The sequence below is a fragment of the Acipenser ruthenus genome, chromosome 10, assembly GCF_902713425.1.
Source record: "Acipenser ruthenus chromosome 10, fAciRut3.2 maternal haplotype, whole genome shotgun sequence".
Lineage (NCBI taxonomy): Eukaryota > Metazoa > Chordata > Actinopteri > Acipenseriformes > Acipenseridae > Acipenser > Acipenser ruthenus.
The window spans coordinates 41,552,262-41,571,779 of NC_081198.1; the positions used below are offsets into that span (position 1 = coordinate 41,552,262).

Below are 19,518 nucleotides of genomic sequence, written 5' to 3' on the forward strand. Positions count from 1 at the left end.
AGTGATGTCCTGTTGTACGTTTCCAAAATTGTCCATGGATTTACAAGTCAATGTAAAGCTGGCTATGTTGCCCAAACAAACTAACAGTTGTGACATGAGAAAATATTTTGTTTAAATGAACAAGCTATGTGGCTTGCGTAATTGTTTTTTCTTGGCCATGAAATGTGCTAGTACAGGGTGATTAGAAAGTAAGTTTACCACATCAACGCACCATGTCACTGATGTGGTAAAGTTGCTTTCTAATCACCCTCTATATTGGAAGGAGACTGAAATCAAATATGGCCCAGTTAAGGGATATCAGTGGCAAGCCCCACATTGTGAGCATGTTGTATACCCAGCGATGCCTATTATTAGGCCAAGTTGTGTGGGGTTCTTTTATGTGAACTACTGTTGACTGAGCTACTTGTTTCTTTTTGGGAGCTGGTCCCCTTGCAACCTTCTGAAACTTGTCATCAGCATTGGAATGGTTCAGTGCTGGCTGGGGCTGGCTTGAGATCGAATTGCTACCAACTAAAACATAGATGGCAATTGTGTTATTCCTGATATCCTTTACTTACAGGGGGTGGGCATACCTGCCAGAACACTCTCAGTAGTATGGAAGATCACCCACTGATTCAAAGTGACAAGTGTGAAAGCTGTTTAATGGTTCTTGACAGGTTTGTGACCATTCTTCAATGATTAGCACCTTTAATTCATCCAGGAAAGATGTGGAAATCTGCAGCAAAGTCTATCAAAGTGCTCATACCGTATCTGCTGTCTTGTCCATTGTCAGTTATATCGCAATGTAATGGCACACTTTTTTTTTTTTTTTTTTTTGAATAGCCTAATCCCAACAGCGGCGTTAAGAAATGAATAAATCCATTGGCGATTAGAAACTTTATGAGTGCAAGTTCCCAAATGAAAAGATGAACACAAGAAGAACAATAACGAAATTGAAAGACTCCTAATTAAAATGTCAAATAAGTGTCAAAGTTTCACCGTTTAGGGTTATACAAATTCAAGTTTCCAGTAATAAATAAAACAAATAAAAAATCCATGTATTTTATTTATAAAAATGAATTAAAAAAAAAAAAAAAAACTACCACAACAAATATCATGAACCATACAAACATCACGACAAGTACAATAAGGCAACTTTCATATGTGAATACAAGTACACAATATGTTTTTTGAAGTCGTATCTACATCAAATATATGTGCTGTCCTGCTAAACTAATACACATTGTATGCACGCATTTTAAAACCAACCTGTTGTGGCAAACTAGTTGTATCCTTAAAGATCCACAACAAATCAGAAAATTGAATTCATTGATTCAACTATTGACATTGTCAACAACTAATAAAATTACATCTAATAAAGTATTTTTTACATTAGCTTTCTAATTCAAATAGTCAAAACTATGTATTGCTTAATCTAATTTTTACCATTATCAGGGATTAACTGTGGATTTAAGATGCAAAATCCTTCTTCCTCATAAACCCTGCAGAATTACAAGGCCATTGGTTTACACAACATTCACTTTCTAAGATCTTTAAGGGAGGGATTAATTAAAAAACTACAACGCTGCTTTACAACACCACATATTGTTCTATGGCACCATGCAGCACACTTCTATATGTGATGGATATGCCATGAACTTGCTACTATGTTAGCTGATAAACCATTTCTTGTGTTAAGATTTATTAAGACCTTAATTGTAACAGGGAAATCACATGAGTGATATAGTTTATTGACAACCTCTTTGCGTTATGGTCCCTGAATTAAAAATATGAATATCTGAACCTGAACAAAAACAGTTTTACAATATTTCTTTGAAAATAAGCCCTGAGAAGTGTCTGTTACACAGACTATAAATTGAAAGTATGTATAATTAAATGTTTAATACTTATGAAATAGTAGTACCGAGGTATAAACGTATTGTTTATAGCAAAACAGATTGATAGCAAAACATTTTCTTCAGGTATGTCACTTTATTTCTGTTCACATGATCTGTGGATCCACTTCAGTTGTCTGTTAAGTAGGAAAGGGAGAATAAATATTAATAATAATACTGTCAAAAGGTTTTACCATTAACTATGTTTTATCAGTGGAAAAAAAACCCATTATACATAATCACTATATTTTACAGCATACATTCTTCACATGAGAGATGATATTTAAGGCATTAATAAAGGCAAAGAGTAAGTAGCTCATAAGTGACTAATTCACAAATGATCCCTTATAAAAGTTTCCCATTGTAAAAGCATAGCAGGGTGTAATAAAGCACAGTGAAAGCATGGTAAATCAAGCATTGTAAAGCACAGAGAGATGTGGTAAAGTATATAAAAAATGGCAAACCAGGGTAAACTATGATGTATAATGTAACCATGAGAAAAGCATGGCGAAAGTGCACAAATACTATGTAGAAATACAGTGGAAAACTTTTACTGTATAAGGGATAGTTTAGATGTAATGTAAAATCATGGGCTCATTAAAATATGCAATAATATCCTGAAATCATACCTCCTCGTGTCAACACACAAGTTTTCTTGCATTCATCTTCAGTATCGAAACGGTTCCCATTTCCATTGCACCCACCAAACCAAAACTGCGCACAGGCATTAGCTTGTTTGTCATAATACCATCTGATATTGTATTCACGACAAGGACCCTGATCCAAACCTAAAGCGCAGCGGGGATCCAGAGCAGCAAACTCTAATACAAGAATGAAGTGTTAACATTTTAGGTACTGGTACCACACAACTATCCACAAACAATAGTGGTTAGTCTCGTTATATATTTCTGTCTGTAAGACATATGTAAAACACCATAGAGGGGTCTATCTAATGATATGAAGGACAACTGTATTTATATCAACTGGACTGACCGCACTATAATTATTTTTTGACATGCTTTATAAACAGAACCCCTACCTTTAGGCAGAACTGGCTTCACTGCAGGTATAACTTTCACAGTAGAAGAGGAGCCAGATGATATGACAACAGAAGAAGAGGAGGAGGAGGACTGAGATGAAGATGAAGATTGTCTCACAGGAAGGACTGGAAGTCTATCAATGGCTGAAATGCTGCTGTCTCTCGAATTGACAAAGGAGCTGGATGGTATGCGCACTGGTTCAATCTCCTCATCATAGTCTTCTTCATAGTCTTCTTCCACTTTGTTCTACGTAAATAAAATACAAAATGTTAAGGACTGTATTCCCAAAACATAGTAATATTTCAAATGATCGCCAACTGTCAACTGTTCAGAAAGGGCAGGGTATATGGCTTTTTTTTAACAATTAGATTAACAATTCACCTAAAATATATTATTATTATTATTATTTATTTCTTAGCAGACGCCCTTATCCAGGGCGACTTACAATCGTAAGCAAATACATTTGCAAAAGGTTTTGTGCTGCTGTCAAAAAACAAAAAATGTAGCACTTTGCAAAAAGTTTGATGAATACAGCAAATTGCTGTTTTATTACATAGTTATATTATTCTTTTAATTTTTTTTATTGAAGATTATCAATTTTCAAAAAAGCTGTTTTATGATACCAGGGGTGGTGTTACCTGTACTGTACTTTGTGAAGGCCTGCCTATGTTGACAGATACAGCTGGGAGTGGGTTCACTGGTATAGGCTGCACCCTTTCTCCTCCTCCTCCTCCTCCTCCTCCTCCTCCTCCTCTTCCTCCACCCCCTCCCCCTCCTTGGTTGGAAACTCTTGAATTCACATTATTTTGGTACTCATCGTAAGTGTAGCCCCCACCGTTGCCATATCCATTTGTAATGCGATTGTAAATCAGAGCTCCATTTTCATCTTCACAGAACTGGCTGACAAGTTTGGATTCCAAAGCTAGATAAACAACAATATTATTATTATTATTTTTATTATTATTATTATTATTATTATTATTATTATTATTATTATTATTATTATTAAAATAAACATTTCTTAGTTATAATTTTCTTCAGTTATAATTTTCTTATAAAATTAGAACTCATTTTACAGAAAAAGATGGATTAGAATGACTCCATCTTGGCTTAAATACCCCAGGTATAAACTGTACGATGTCTATTTCTCTGTGGGTAAACCAAGCAGTTTATGTCTCATCATTATGGTTACTCTTCTTGAACATACCTGGCAGAGTATTGAAGTCATCAATGAGATACATGTGCTCACTATCAGGATCGGAAGCGATCAGATTCAGTTCACGCAAGAATTCGGCTTGTGTTGGGTCTGTGGTGTTCACAATTCCTATGGCGTACATCTCAATATTAGCTGCCTGGGCCTCCCTCACAGCTATATCTAGTTTGACAGACTCTCTCTTGTCTGTCTGTCCATCTGTCATGACGATGGCTACTTTCCTCACACCGGGCCGGGCGCTGTAGAATCCTTCCTGCGTGGCTTTGCGGATAGCAGTTCCTGTGTAAGTGCCTTCTCCCATGTACAACATTTTTCGGATTGCCTGTTTGACGTCTTGTTTAGTCATGTACCTGGCAAGGTTAAATTCTAAATGGACTTCCAAACTGTAAAGCACAAGACCTATTCTTGTTGCGTTCCTGCCCACAGTAACTCTGTCGACAAGGGCGGTTACAAAATCCTTGATGATCTCAAAGTTTTCTGGTCCCACACTTTCTGAACTGTCAATCACGAATACAAGTTCCATGGGTCTTTCTTTACACTTCACACCACAGCCTGTTTTAACAAAAAAAAATAATAATAATAAATCCTGAATTATTATGAGGCATAGTTAATCACAGTAAGCATAGCTGGGCCACGTGCCTATTTAGAAGGAGGAACTTCAAAAACAATTCAACTTACCGCAGATCTCTTTAATCAGTTTAATGATGTCTTCCCTCTGAAAAGCAAATGGTACATTAACATTATTAGAATGATTTTAACTTTTGCTGGCAGTTTTGTGCTATTCTAGAAAACTACTTAAAAAAGTGTTTCTCACTTGTGGGATTTATTTCTAACTCTTCTTTTACCTAGCCAACACGATACATTGAAAAGTTTCCAAAAGCTGAACTGCACACTTGGATGCATGCGTATAGAGGTCATTATGAATTATTAGAAAGTATCTACCACTTATATTTGATAACATGTTTGTGATTACACCCATACACAAATAAGGAATATGTGACATGGGAAATACTTCTAAATAATTCACCTGAACTTGTTTTCAGTATCACTTTAATGGGAGCATCCATTGAAGCATGGTAAACTAAAAGCCCATTCAGTTTTTCTTGTGAACATAAAAGAATAAACTTACCGTGAGACCAGCTTCACCTTTTGCACCAGGTCTGCCCTAAAATTACAAAAACCATACACAGTTATTAATAATGTGTACATGTACATTTATGGGCTTACAGATTCTTTAATTTCACAACATTTATTTGTGTAACATTCCGAATGAAGAGATACATAGAAACTTAAAATAGGCACATAAGACATAGACACATAAGTTTATGTTTGGTGGGAGCATTTCTAGATAAACGTACATGCTTTGCAGATGAGAAATCCAACTAGAAAACAAATTCATTTTACTATCACTTATCATGCCGTTGTACAATAATACAAATGTATAGACATCTCAGCCTTCACGTCTTGCATTTGCCAAAGGAGTTTATACATGTCTGTGATAAAGTGATTCTTGGTGATACATCTCCCTCCTGATCTGTGAGGGTGCTGTGTAAAGGGAACAGAGTACCCTGGACTGGATGGCCTGACAATTCCTTCCCAGGGTTAGACGGAATTTGGTCATCTAGAAAGGGGGCGGAGCTCCGGTAAATCATCGACAGCTGCGGATTGGAAGAGCTGTTGCACTCATTAACCAAGAGGGCATGATATACGGTGCAAAAGGGGACGGAGCGATGAGCTCTGTTCCTTTGTAATGGTTAAACGTGAACCAGAAGGACAAACCTGTGTTATCGTGAGTGTTTTGTTTGTTTCTTGTCTGAAAATACTGTTTGTTATTATTTAGACGGCTGAAATACGATCCGGAGATGTCGTCAAAGGCCAGCACTACACCTGGACAACACTTCAGTTTGTTTGCATAATAAACTGTACTTGCACTACGAGCACTAGAGCACGCACTGTCGACTTGTGTTTGTGTTACGTGTGGGTGTAAAAGAACAGAACTATTATTATTTTGGGACCAACCCATGGATTACAGTAAAGCACACTCTGCTGTATTGCTAATAAAGTGAATACATACAGCGTCGCCAGTAACTCCAGGATCGCCACCATCTCCTTTATCACCCCTTCTTCCTCTCTCTCCTTGGGAACCACGATCACCCTATAATGAATAATAAAATGTTCAGAGGTGAAAACACAGATTATACTGGAAAACTAACACATTAAATTTGCTATTTGCTATGTCCGCTGACATCCTTGTAGTCACAACAATCCAAACAGATCACAGTACTAGATATAATTTTTACTGCATGTGCTGCATATTAATTGAAATGTACTGTACTGCTCTATGTTGATAATGTGATCCTGCCCTGTCCTAGCATCCTACCGTCTACCTACGTGCACAAGGAAGTTGCATTCATGACTTCATTCTGAAGGGTGGAGACTCCATGCTCCTTTCTCAATTGTGGCTCCAGTAGACAATCAACCTTACTTACTGTAACATGCTGTACCTAGATTCAGTTTGATTTGATATTTGATATACAAAACACACAATGCATTAGCAAACATTAAGGACTCACACTAAAGCTCCCACATGTGTATACATTTGTATGAACTGCAAAGCTACCAAAATGTAGCTATACTGACATTTATATTTCTGGAGTATGTACCTTAGGCCCAGTCAATCCTTCCCCTGGAGGCCCCCTTGGTCCAGTGACTCCCTGTGGTCCATGTTCACCCTACAGTGATAAAAAAAAACACCAAAATAAGCAGATCAGCAGAAAAAAATACAAGAGGATCCTGTAAATATATATATATATATATATATATATATATATATATATATATATATATATATATATCAAATGTATATATATATACTTAGCAATTCATATAAAGTGTTAGAAAAATGTGTTGTTTTTTAAATATTTTTCTATTTTAAATGTTGCTTTGCTTTGTCTGTGTATTTCCTTAAACTCAATATAAAGTCAAGTTTGTGGAAGTTACTGATAAAGATACATTCCTTATTTGGGTATGGTACATGGAGGTTGTTGGTGTCTGGTACCCTTCCTGTGTAATCTCCTATAGTAATATATCTTATTAGCTGGGTGTGTGTGTTAAATGCATGAATTGTGAGTATGTTTGATTGAAGGACCAAGAGGATACCAAAGCTGTAATGGAGAAACGTTACAAAAGAAAGAATTGTTGAAGAATGATGTAACCACAGGTTAGGTATAAAAAGGCGTGTTTAAAGATTCTTGTGGGACCAGAGGAATGAAGACTGCACACTCTGTTGACTCTGAAATGTGCATGCTGATTTTGATGTTTAATAAAGCAGAAGTATTAAACTGACTAATTGCTCTATTGAGCGAATCACTCTGGGTTAAATCACACAATAAGACTCACACCAGTGAGCCAGAAACAAAATTTATTTGACATACCTTAGGTCCCTGTATGCCTTCCCCTGGGGGTCCCTGAGGACCAGGTGGCCCTGTTCGTCCAAGAATACCCTGAAAAGTAAAAAGAGAAACTTATTGAATAGAAACAGCATTAAACAGTGTGAACATCATATTACAATATTAACATATAGCTATTTTGTTTGCAAAAGCAAATTTTGGTTTCAGTAAAATTAAACCAAATCTGTCCTCGCTGTCTGTGCGATGATTAAGAATACAAACAATTTCATAAACATCAAAAATAAAAAATGTTTCCTACATGACAAACTGTTGATAATATGTTACTGATGTGCTGCTATTGTTACTGTTACCATGCCTCGATTGAGATATAGATTAGATATAAAAAAATGAATTAAGTTTTATGGAAAGATAATCACTATTTCAATTTAAAGATCATCTGAATTCTGGTAGATACGAATACAGCAACGCAAAACTTTACAAAACATGCCTATTTAAATTTAACATATTTTTCCCCTGATCTATGTGTATGAGCTGAATAAATGAGCTGTTAAAGAAACCAACAAAATCAACACAGCACCCGGGGTTTCGGTCATGCTCCTGGAGTTATGTCTCTCTGTGCAGTAAGGCAGAAGAGTTTTTATGGTAACGGTACAATACAGTACAATACTGTGCCATATTTGTGGTTTACTGTACCCCACTTTCATTGTTCTGTTTTAATGCTTTACTTCACTTTGCTTGAGGCCTACCTTTGGTCCTGGCAGTCCTTCACCTGGTGGGCCAGGAAGACCTGGAAGTCCTCTGAAGCCAATATCACCCTTTAAAAAGAAAAAAAAAAACACTGAGAAATCAGACTGGCCAGGAAGAACCTGATACTGTAAGTAAAGAACAAAAGATAATCCCATCAGAAAAGGAATCAATTTAAGGGAGAAATATTTAAAATACTTGAGAATTTAAAAAATATTAAGGGGCACAGATCACTGTCTGTGTTCACTATGTGGATTAGAAGTAATTTATTTAGATTGAAAGATAGCCTAACAAAAATATATATATTAACTGTAATATATATAGTACCTTCCATGAAGAGAAATGCGGTAAAAATCAAGCAATGTATATATTCTAACCTTCGATCCTGGTAGTCCAATTCCTTCTGGTCCATGTTCCCCTTGAAGACCTGGAGGACCCGGGGGGCCCTGGGAAAAGGAAAATGAAACTTTATTCACTGCAAAAAAAAATAACATTAATACCAAATTTAGAAGTGTATTTTATATTAAACTGCCAAATACTGTTAATAAACTGTATACTTACAGTTGGGCCTGGGTATCCTTCCCCTTTGGGTCCAAATGGCCCTACGGGCCCAGGGTTGCCACGGTCACCCTAAAAAAAATCACAAATAGAATTTCATCCATAACTTGTAATGCTTGCAGTAATATACAGTGTCATTTACAGTGTCATTTTAACAGCATGTAAAACTAACCAAACAGCAGCATGTTAAGTTACAAGAAATAAACCTGTGGTGTTTGCATTTCAATTTGGTACAGCTTTATCACACAGGAGGAAATGAGGGTCCATTTCAGAGCTTACATTTTCAGAAACGATTCTTACCTTGGGACCAGGAAGTCCATATCCTGTCTCTCCTACAGGGCCAGGAGGACCATGTGGGCCTGTATCCCCCTAGGGTTAAAGAAGAGGAACGATGATACAGATCTTGCCCTGGGTGTTATGAATATATAACTACTCCCTGTTCCCAGTATATTAAAAGTGTAATCATATGTGGCTGTAAATGGCATGCAGAGAATTGCTGTTTCAAATTCTCAATGCAAGCAGAAGACCTTAGTGTCACACAACGTTTAAAGTTTTTATAAAATCGTGTGGAAAAGAAATGCATTTGTTCCATTTCACAGCCTTTCAATAAATCTAAAGTTGATATACACCCATCTCCATTTCTTATTTATGTTGATGCTGTTTTGGGATTATGAGTCTAAACACATGGCTCTAAAATTGGAGGACCTGTGTTGTTTGGTACAGTGTCCTCTTCTAGTCTTCTAGGGGAGAGATTTTCACAGTATCGCATTTTCACTGAAATTCTCCTCATATGAGTGCTGAAACATTGCTGTATATGACCCTGTAATTTCCATTAGGGTTTAATGAGCACACTGCACTACCTTTGGTCCCATAACAGGACGTCCTGGCTGGCCAGGCATCCCAAGACGTCCCGGCGCACCTGGTTCACCCTGTGAGGAGCACAAGCAAAATGTTACGCAGCCACTCTATTCAATCTGTAAGCATTTTTTAAATTATCATTTTTAACAAACGTATGTACAAAATCCATGCAGTATTACAAAAACACTTTTCATTATAATTCCGGCACAGGTGCAGAAAGATGGGCCACACTTTTCAGCGACAGGCCAGCTGAGAGAATTTGAATACTGAACTTATTCACCATAACCCTAACCCTACCCCTACGCCATAATTCCTGTGTGACAAAATACGTTTGTTGTAGTGCATTCAAAATAATTGCTTTCATATATTGTCATATCAGGCACGTATTTAATATACCACATATACCTAGGTGTATACATTTACTGTACCACATTGAAAGCACATACCAAGCTCAGCGCTACAAGGAGACACACAGTGGCTGCTTGTTTAAAGTGTGTAAAGAGTATAGTGTGGTAAATGTACCGCACTGTACTTCTACAATTAAAAAAAAAAAAAAAAAAGGTTCTCGTTATTGCCCATTGATTTATACAGTTTAGTTAGATCCTGAATTGTGTCTAGTTCACCCACAATATTATTTAAACATTGATTATATTGAATCTAGTTGTTACCTTAGCGCCTGATGGACCGGAAATTCCTGAAGGGCCGGGTAACCCCCGGACACCCCTCTGACCTTGATCGCCCTGTTGAGGAAGGGCACGGAAATGCGGCAAGCGGTTATATAACAATTTCATTTTGGTATAGGACAATGCTAATGGGCTCACAAAATAAATCCTCACCTTCTCTCCCGGAATTCCAATTCCTGGATTCCCCTCAGGGCCTCTGATGCCAACCAAACCCGATTCACCCTGCATCAAATAACGCAACATGTTTAGGAAACTGTACAAATAGGTTATCACTACAGCAATATTATATTTGACTGTGGCAATGCGCCCCGCCCCTGTGTGCATTTGTGTGTTTTTGTTGTTTCAAACCTTTTATTTTCTGTCTGTTTATTAAATCCTGAGCGCGATCACGCGCCCAGCTTATACCAAACCAAATCTCTGTCTGTGTATTCCTGTCTGGTCTGACGCCACCCACTCTGGCCGTCTTTGTGACACGTGGTGTCATCGTGGGATAGCCGCGCCTCCAAGCGTCAGACCAGGAGGGGTTTTGTTTAAAAAAAAAAAAAAAAAAAAAAAAAAAAAGGATTACAAATATTGTTTTTGGGGGGAAAAAAAAAAGAAAAAAAGAGAGTCAATGGCAGAAGACGCCATCAAACTGCGGGGCTGGTTCCTGGAGAATGCTGGGCTGGAGGCCCAGTCTCTGCCCATGGTCGTCCGGGCTCTGTGGATGATGGACTGTGAGAGATGGGAGGCATATCAGGAGGAACACACCCCAAACACCTTGGAGGAAGGTGTGGAGTTTGTCCTCAGCTACCTGGAGGCAACCATAAATGGAACAGCAGCCCAGGTAGCAGGACCACCAGCAGAGGAGTACCTGCTGTCCCCATCTCCACCAGCAGAGGGTGAATGCCTGCTGGTTTTGCCTCCACAGCCCGAGCGGGAGGAGCCTGAGCGTCCACAGCCCGAGCGGGAGGAGCCTGAGCGTCCACAGCCCAAATGGGAGGAGCCTGAGCGTCCACAGCCCAAATGGGAGGAGCCTGAGCGTCCACAGCCCAAATGGGAGGAGCCTGAGCGTCCACAGCCCAAACGGGAGGAGCCTGAGCGTCCACAGCCCAAGCGGAAGGAGCCTGAACGTCCTATGCCTGAGTGGGAGGAGCCCGAACGTCCTACGCCTGAGTGGGAGGAGCCCGAACGTCCTACGCCTGAGTGGGAGGAGCCCGAACGTCCTACGCCTGAGTGGGAGGAGCCCGAACGTCCTACGCCTGAGTGGGAGGAGCCCGAACGTCCTACGCCTGAGTGGGGGGAGCCCGAACGTCCACAGCCCAAGAGGGGGGAGTCGGTGCGTCCACAGCCCAAAAGGGAGGAGTCGGTGCGTCCACAGCCCAAAAGGGAGGAGTCGGTGCGTCCACAGCCCAAAAGGGAGGAGTCGGTGCGTCCACAGCCCAAAAGGGAGGAGTCGGTGCGTCCACAGCCCAAAAGGGAGGAGTCGGTGCGTCCACAGCCCAAAGGGAGGCAAGTCGGGGCTTCCACAGCTCTGGGACCCAAGCCACCAGCAGAGGGGAAATGCCTGCTGGTTCAGCCCCAAGAGCCGGAAGGTGAGGGGTTACAGGCTCAACCCCCTGAAAATTTTTGGGGGGGAGAAGGGCAGGATGCTGGTGTCCCCCAGCAGCCTCTCGCTATGCTGCTGAAGGCAGCACGGCGTGCACATGCCCAGCCGCCACAGCAGAGGGAGCCAGCACCGCCAGGAGCAGAGGAGCTGGAGCTGCCTCTGCCTCCACCACCTCCAGGAGCAGAGGAGCAGGAGCTGCCTCTGCCTCCGCCACCACCACCGCAAGGAGCAGAGGAGCAGGAGCTGCCTCTGCCTCCGCCACCACCACCGCAAGGAGCAGAGGAGCAGGAGCTGCCTCTGCCTCCGCCACCACCACCGCAAGGAGCAGAGGAGCAGGAGCTGCCTCTGCCTCCACCACCGCCCGGAGCAGAGGAGCAGGAGCTGCCTCTGCTGCCCGTACCTCCGCAGGGAGTACGGTGGCCGGAGCCCCAGAAAGGGGAGCTGCCGGCCACAAAGGGGGAGGAGGTCTGGAGACCACCAACCCCAGCAGCAGTTTCGCTGCCGGAGATCGTGGGGGAGGTCCGGAGACCTGCTCCCACTGCAGCTTTTTCGCTGCAGGAGTTCTTGTGGCCGGAGCCCCACAGGAGGGAGCTGCCGGCTACGAAGAAGGGGGAGGTCGGGGGACCACCTGCCCCCGCAGCTTTTTCGCTGCAGGACGGGACCAACAGGCTGTCAGCCGTGCCACTACCGGCAGGGGTGCTGACAGCATGGCCAGCCATGGGCCCACTGAAGCCTCCCTTCCCAGCCCGAGACTTTGTCCTGGACTGCTGGGTTTTTAAGGGGGGAGGTGGCCGTTGAGGCCATGTGTGCTGCGCACAAGGGGGGGTATATGTGGCAATGCGCCCCGCCCCTGTGTGCATTTGTGTGTTTTGTGTGTATGTTGCGTGTGTAAATGTTGGTGTATAGTCATTGGTACACGGGATATAAACGGGTCTGTGTTTCACGTGTATTTAAATAGTGTATATTTGTATTTAGGCACGGGATTGCACATCACGCACGTGCATTTAAAATATAATATGTGAACACGGGGTTTCACGTAATGAATTCACGTGCTGGGATTCAAGTGAGTAATTAATTAGTAATTGAATCCCAGCACAACAGTATATATAGATGCACGTTTCTTGCACTAAGGGTTGGGTGTTCGGAAGAGGAGAACGGGTGAGAGAGAGAGGAGTAATTAAAAGCGAAAGATCGTAAATATAAGTGTTTGTTCTCACCGTGTTTGTTTGTCTCCGTGCACCGTTTGTTAAGTGTTTAGTCCGTTTTGTTTATATGTTTCTTTTGGCGTCAAGTGCCGTGTCCTGTTTTGTATTCCGTTGTTTAAACCTTTTATTTTGTTATTAAACGCTGAGTGCAGCCATTGCACTCAGCTCATCACAACCACCGTCTCTCTGTCTGTGTATTCCTTTTCTGGTCTGACGCCACCCACTCTGGCCGTCTTTGTGACATTGACCTATTTAAGTTGATACATATTCTACATATCACCACTATGGATATAAATGACACATTACAATAGAGTCAATACAGTGAAAACGGAACTGTGATCCTACATCCACAGCATGTAAAGTAGTTCCAGTGGTAGCATTTAATGATTTCCAGTGCATGATTTAAGTATGTTACAAAGTCCAAGCATAGTGCAAAAGGATGCTTATACCATAGTGCTAGAGACATCCATGTACAGTAGTCTAATCGTAACTGGAAGAGTGACTCTCAAAATGATATACATTGTAAGAGCGCCAATGTTTTAAATACTGTGACGCCATTATGTGGTTTACAATAATAAGCCATATTATCAAAGCTTTTACTCCAGTCTAATTAACTCCTATTTTTTTAAAGAGTTAAAACAGCTGTTCATTTTTCAAAACTAGAACCAAACTACTAAGCTTTATATTTTAAGCCCTAAGCACAGTTGGTGTGGTTTGTTTTTCATTTTACAACACAAACATAATTTTTTCTCCTTTCAAAAGTGGGTTAATTAAAGAACGGAGGAAACACTTTGAAAATATGACCCATTATGTTTTATATACAGTACAATTTAAAACATTACAAAGAAAACATATGATACAACATGGTCCAAATACGACTTTCCTTCAACAAAAAAGGTCACCTCTCACATATTTTTTAAAAATTTTTGCTTGGCTACATCTGAAGAATACCTTTTGTCCAGGGGCGCCATCTTCTCCTGGAAGACCAGGGAGACCTGCGAATCCTGTTGCTCCTGGTTCACCCTAAAATAATGTAAAAAAAAAAGGTGAATGACTCTTCAGTGACAATACTTTTAAAAACGAATCTTCTCCATTGTAATTCCAGTAAGAAGCGGGTAAGCCTATTATAGCAAATTGATGTCCTCTGGCCTATCTGTAAAATACAGTCGGAATCCATTATTTCTAAACTGCTCCAGGGACATTGTATTAATAGGCACTCAGATAAAGGGAAGTTAACATTGAACCCACAGCGAGCAAGCATAGAGAATATGTTGAGGTTCACTGTCATGCCTCCAGTTCTGATAAGGTAGTGGTTCGGATAGGAGCTCTACATTTAATAAAACAGCAACAAGATAAATTCTAGTTAAACCCTTCTCTCTGCTGGTGAGGGGTGACAAGTGCATGCAAGAAATCTGCTAAGCTTCCAGTTTCCATTTAGGGCTTGATATACCTCAGAGAGATCTATTTGTGCTTGAGATCACAGAGCACCCCAGCTACAGATTGCACTGCTCCTATAACTTCATCTCCAGTATATCTGTACTATTTAACCTCATTATACAGTTTTTCCTATGCCCATTTCTTATGTCTTTGTGTCTTTATGTTTAGGTCGTACAGCTAAACATGCGTGACATAACACATGCTTCATTTAAAAAATAAAAGACCACAAATACCTTTGGTCCAGGCTCTCCAATCCCCCTTTCTCCTGGAGACCCAAGTTCTCCCGGCAAACCTTGATCACCCTAGAAAATGTTAATCAGACATGATAAATCATCTAAATGTTCAGTGTACGGCTTAGGAGGTTGTGGTTTACAAACCACCATATATCTTAAATCACAGCATCCTAATCATTAGGAGCCGATGTTAGCAGTTTAACAATGTGGTTAATGATTTATACATCCAAATAAAACCCATACCTTTGATCCAGGAAAGCCCTCCCCAGCAGGACCCCTCTGACCAGGAGGCCCCCTTGGTCCTTCAACACCCTGCAACCAGAAGAAGTGAAGTTAGCAGCTTAGTGAGAAAGCTGTACCCAGCCTAACTAACAGCAGTGGAAATCAGCTTAGTGAAGGATGTTACCTTTTCACCCTGAATTCCCACTCCTGGTAAACCAATAGGTCCTGGTAAACCTGAAGGCCCGAACTCACCCTAGAAGAAAAGGAAAGAAACAATTAAATCATTAAAGGAAACTAGCTATCTGAGGCTGTTCATGATACAATTACTTCTACTGAGAATTACCCTGTTCAATTTTACAAATATAAGCTTGAATTAATTTCCTCGATAAATACAAAAAAAACATTTTAGACCTGTATAAATTGGAAAAGAAACTAATAAAATAATTTGACAAATTTCGAATGGAAGTCTGTATGTAACAGATTGATTTTAAACATGCATCTTTTATCTAACATGCTAACTTTTTTTATATTTGATTTGTTTTTTAAACCCATAAAAACCCACCAGTCAAAAAACTGAAACAAACACACCGAATCCATATGTTTCAAAGCCGCAGGAATGTTTTAAAATACGAGTACAGGATCACAATGGGATAAAATTAGGGAACACATCCAATAAACTGTGAAATATGGAAGGGTTAGACAAAAGAACTAAAGAACACAGGGAAGGTGTTCATGAAAACAAAAGAGACTCGTGAATGACTGGTGAAAGAAATGGCGGCTGTAAATAAAACTGAGAGAAGTGGAATGTTGCTGAATGAGGATGGTGCGTACAATGTCCTCAGTGTGTACTAATAAAATAGGGGGCTGACTGGGCTTTCTAAGGACATGGATGCATCCCTCTCTCGGTGCTTGTTAATTGTTTCATTGGTTATTTTAGACCTGGGAAGTGGATGATACAGTTCCATGAACATGACCACATTATAAATGACTGCATTATTAAATATTATGAAAATGTACATGATACAGTATCCCTTTAAGTTTATAATTCTTACCTATTTAAAAGTGTGTTTTATATTATTCTCTGTTGTTTTTCTCTGCTTAGCTCATTGCTTAATATGCTTACTAACTTTTCCAGCATTTTGTTTTTCAGCCACTGGTGGTGCTATTATAAAAAATAGCTCTAAACTATTGATTTAATTAATGCCTAGGTCTGCTTCTGAACAGACCTCTAAGGGTGTACATTTTTGTTCCCTCTGTAATTTTGCATACAGGGGGCCTTATTTTCAAAGCGTATCCTCCAGTCTTTAACTAACTCCTATTTTTTGAAAGGAGAAAAATCATCTTAATGTTACAAAATGACAATTAAAAACCTTGCGAGTGTTTAGGGAACTTGAATGTAGATTTTATAAAGTATCCCTTTAAAAGTGTAAATTTAAATATACACGTGTGTCTTCCGAAACAAAAAATTGGGCTCAAGAAATTTGTAGCCAAACATAGTTTTTTAATTTCGTATTTTTAAAGCCTTCTTGGTGCTTTGTTTGTAAAGCAGGAGAACATTTATCAGCGGAGTGATAGTAAAAGAAGATTTTTTTTTCATTTATCAAGTTTAAACTTTCCCACAGTGTTCAGTTCCCAGCTGCATTCATGAACAGAAGCAACAATTCTGTTGCTATGAGGATCCAATAATGCACAGCTACTCTAGTACAGTTATTCAACCTCCTAAATTCTTTCCTTTCCCTCACTGCCTCTTTTGTTACAGAGACAATACCGTTTGTTCACATTGTCGAGAGCGCCATTCACAGGCTGATGTATTTACACCCTACCTTTTCACCTTTGATACCAACGCCCGGCTGTCCACGGGTTCCCCTTGGTCCCTCAAACCCACGGTCTCCCTGCAACACAAAACAGAACACTCCTGTTCACAGCTTAAATATATAAGAGACACATGGAATTACTCAGTTTCATGGGTCTGCTGTCTATTATAATACATTCCATTTAATTAAAACATTATCACTCTCCACACAAAAGTGATATTGTATCATGTTTTTTTGTATCAAGTGATATTGTCTGTTTGGGGCTTTCATTGGCTTTTACATTGGCCACTGCTTCCCCATTTTCAGTTTTTTTCAAGTAAGCTACCATGTCTGTCAGTGATCTCTTTTATATGTTCTTGTAATTCTATTCTGGAAGCTTAAATCTAATAATATGTACTTTAAATACCAAAGACATTTCAATAGTTGTTTAATTAGTGTGCCACACATTATAGAGATGTTTCCCACCCCACATGGAAAGACCTACATGATGGAGAGACAACTGTTAAAATGCTTTAGGATAAATAGCATTAAGATTAGGCCTGTTTAACATGCAGGATGTGTGCCAAGGCTATGTAGCTCAGGGTTGTGTGTAAAGAACTTTAGGTGCCAAGACAATGCTACAGTTCTTCTTATTATTATATCTTCGGGTCCTGACTTGAACCCAGTGATATATTTATCTTAAAAAGGTGTTTCATTCTCTAAATGCTCACCTATGATATACTGTATACCTCACAGTACAGTAGTTGCTTTTGAGATGTTTGTCATGAAATTGCATTTCATAATAATGCCGTGCTTAACTCCTAAGGTAATAGTCACACAAGCTGGGTGGGAAATTCGTTGAGAATGTATAATACATGTTTCAGTAGTTTGTAAAATAATGATTCTACTAAAATTAAAACAGATGTTATTACTGCATGGTTACCTTGTCTTAAAAGATTTGTGTTTTTTAGTTTAAAATATTTACTAGAGATGTAATTTTCCATGAAGGGCTTGTAAAATTAAAACTAACATTTCACTAAAGCAGGTGTTTAAATATAGTCTTTAAAACTATAAGGTCACAGCTCCCAAACAGTCAGCTTGCATTAACATGCAACACTTTATAAATGAACAATCAGCATGGTAGTGTTTGTCTGAAGGCTAACTTGATTTGCTAGGAAATGAAAGGCTGGAGGAAGTTCATAGCAACTGAAGTACATACTGACAGATTAAGAAACAGAAAAATGCACAATATTTACAAATGGATAGCACGTAGGCAGTTTTTAGAAAAAATGAATTTGTCTGTGACATTATACATCTTAAAATAGAACATTTTACACAATAATGATGCCAGCTTCAAGAATGGTTATTTATTAAATTTAAATGTAAAAAAATAAATAAATAAATCATGGCCATATAATAATACACATGCACATTTTCAAGAGGAATACAATAACCTGAATGGTATTAAACTGGATAGAAATGTAATTTAAAATCTAATCCTGACCAAAACCCTTTCCCTAACCCTAACCCATATCAATATTCCTAACTCTAACTCTAACTCAAATCCTAGCCCTAACACTAACCCTAACACTAACCCTAAACCCCCACCATCTCCTCTGAGTTAAAAAAATAACTCAAAGTAGCTCATAGAATTACATTCATCCTAACCTTAACACTGATATCTTAAACAATTTATCTTCTGAAAAATGTCTGGCAAAACAAATGAATGAAGGACTGTGTTCCATACAATTATTTAAAGTGCAAAAATAATTTGAACAACCCCAGTGTTGGCTACTACTGTATGTGCAACAAAAATGGCACTCAAGTATTGGATGTCTGGAACAGTAGAACAGCCATCTAACTGGAAGCTTTCAAAAGCCATCAATGAATAGAAATGATCCAAGAACAGTGTTCCTGTCATACTTTGTCCCTCATTGGTAAGTCCTGCATGTTTCCATACCTTTGGTCCAGGTAAGCCCTCTCCTTGTTGCCCTCTCTCTCCCTGGACACCCTGTGGCCCTGGAGGTCCCTAGGTTCAAGCAAAGCAACATTAGAAATGAAAACAGAAAGTGCAGTTTAACATGACTGTCCATGTCATACAGTGTTGACTATTGAATGTCCCCAACAATTCCAAACCACACATTAAGAAACTAATCCATTTTTTTAGTGCAATATGACTGCTATGACAGCATATGTAAAAAATAAAAAGAACACCAATAAAAATAACATTGTAAGAATAACAAAAAGGCAAGTGCTCTGTTTGCCTGGGTTCCAGATGCTGCTTTCAGTACACATCTAGAACATACAGACCAGTACCCATGACAGGGCACTGTTAAAATTACACTATATTACCATTGCATAATATTACAATTATAATTTCAATCAGAAACCTCCATTAGAATCTGATTTGCATGACTCAGATAAAGAAAATCACTTACTATTTTATTTTTAAGAAGGTTTTAAGAATTGAAGTGGGTTAATATATATAAAAAAAGAACTAGTGATATTAAACTATGCATTTATTAAAAAAAAAAAAAAAAAAGTTTATTTAAAGATTACTTACTGGTAATCCAGGCTCACCAATGCCAGGTGGACCAATTGGGCCTGATCGGCCTTGCAAACCAATATCACCCTGCAAGGAAAAGGATAAAGAGGATGAG

General features: G+C 39.4%; 1 protein-coding gene across 1 annotated transcript in view; it reads right to left on the reverse strand.

Annotated features, from left to right (window-relative positions):
- Positions 1-1,027: 1,027 nt before the first annotated feature.
- Positions 1,028-19,518, reverse strand: part of LOC117405549 (collagen alpha-1(XXVIII) chain-like) — a 32,252-nt gene continuing 13,761 nt past the window's right edge. The window contains exons 13-36 of the mRNA XM_034008707.3: positions 19,422-19,490; positions 18,819-18,887; positions 16,889-16,957; positions 15,250-15,318; positions 15,087-15,155; positions 14,844-14,912; positions 14,125-14,196; positions 10,534-10,602; positions 10,366-10,437; positions 9,700-9,768; positions 9,140-9,208; positions 8,843-8,911; positions 8,659-8,727; positions 8,284-8,352; positions 7,562-7,630; positions 6,791-6,859; positions 6,202-6,282; positions 5,257-5,292; positions 4,806-4,842; positions 4,122-4,679; positions 3,553-3,836; positions 2,914-3,160; positions 2,504-2,695; positions 1,028-2,011 (exon numbers count right to left, since the gene is read on the reverse strand). Coding sequence (XP_033864598.3) covers positions 2,004-2,011; positions 2,504-2,695; positions 2,914-3,160; positions 3,553-3,836; positions 4,122-4,679; positions 4,806-4,842; positions 5,257-5,292; positions 6,202-6,282; positions 6,791-6,859; positions 7,562-7,630; positions 8,284-8,352; positions 8,659-8,727; positions 8,843-8,911; positions 9,140-9,208; positions 9,700-9,768; positions 10,366-10,437; positions 10,534-10,602; positions 14,125-14,196; positions 14,844-14,912; positions 15,087-15,155; positions 15,250-15,318; positions 16,889-16,957; positions 18,819-18,887; positions 19,422-19,490 — 2,553 coding nt within the window. The 3' untranslated portion in view covers positions 1,028-2,003. The remainder of the gene's footprint in view (positions 2,012-2,503; positions 2,696-2,913; positions 3,161-3,552; positions 3,837-4,121; positions 4,680-4,805; positions 4,843-5,256; positions 5,293-6,201; positions 6,283-6,790; positions 6,860-7,561; positions 7,631-8,283; positions 8,353-8,658; positions 8,728-8,842; positions 8,912-9,139; positions 9,209-9,699; positions 9,769-10,365; positions 10,438-10,533; positions 10,603-14,124; positions 14,197-14,843; positions 14,913-15,086; positions 15,156-15,249; positions 15,319-16,888; positions 16,958-18,818; positions 18,888-19,421; positions 19,491-19,518) is intronic.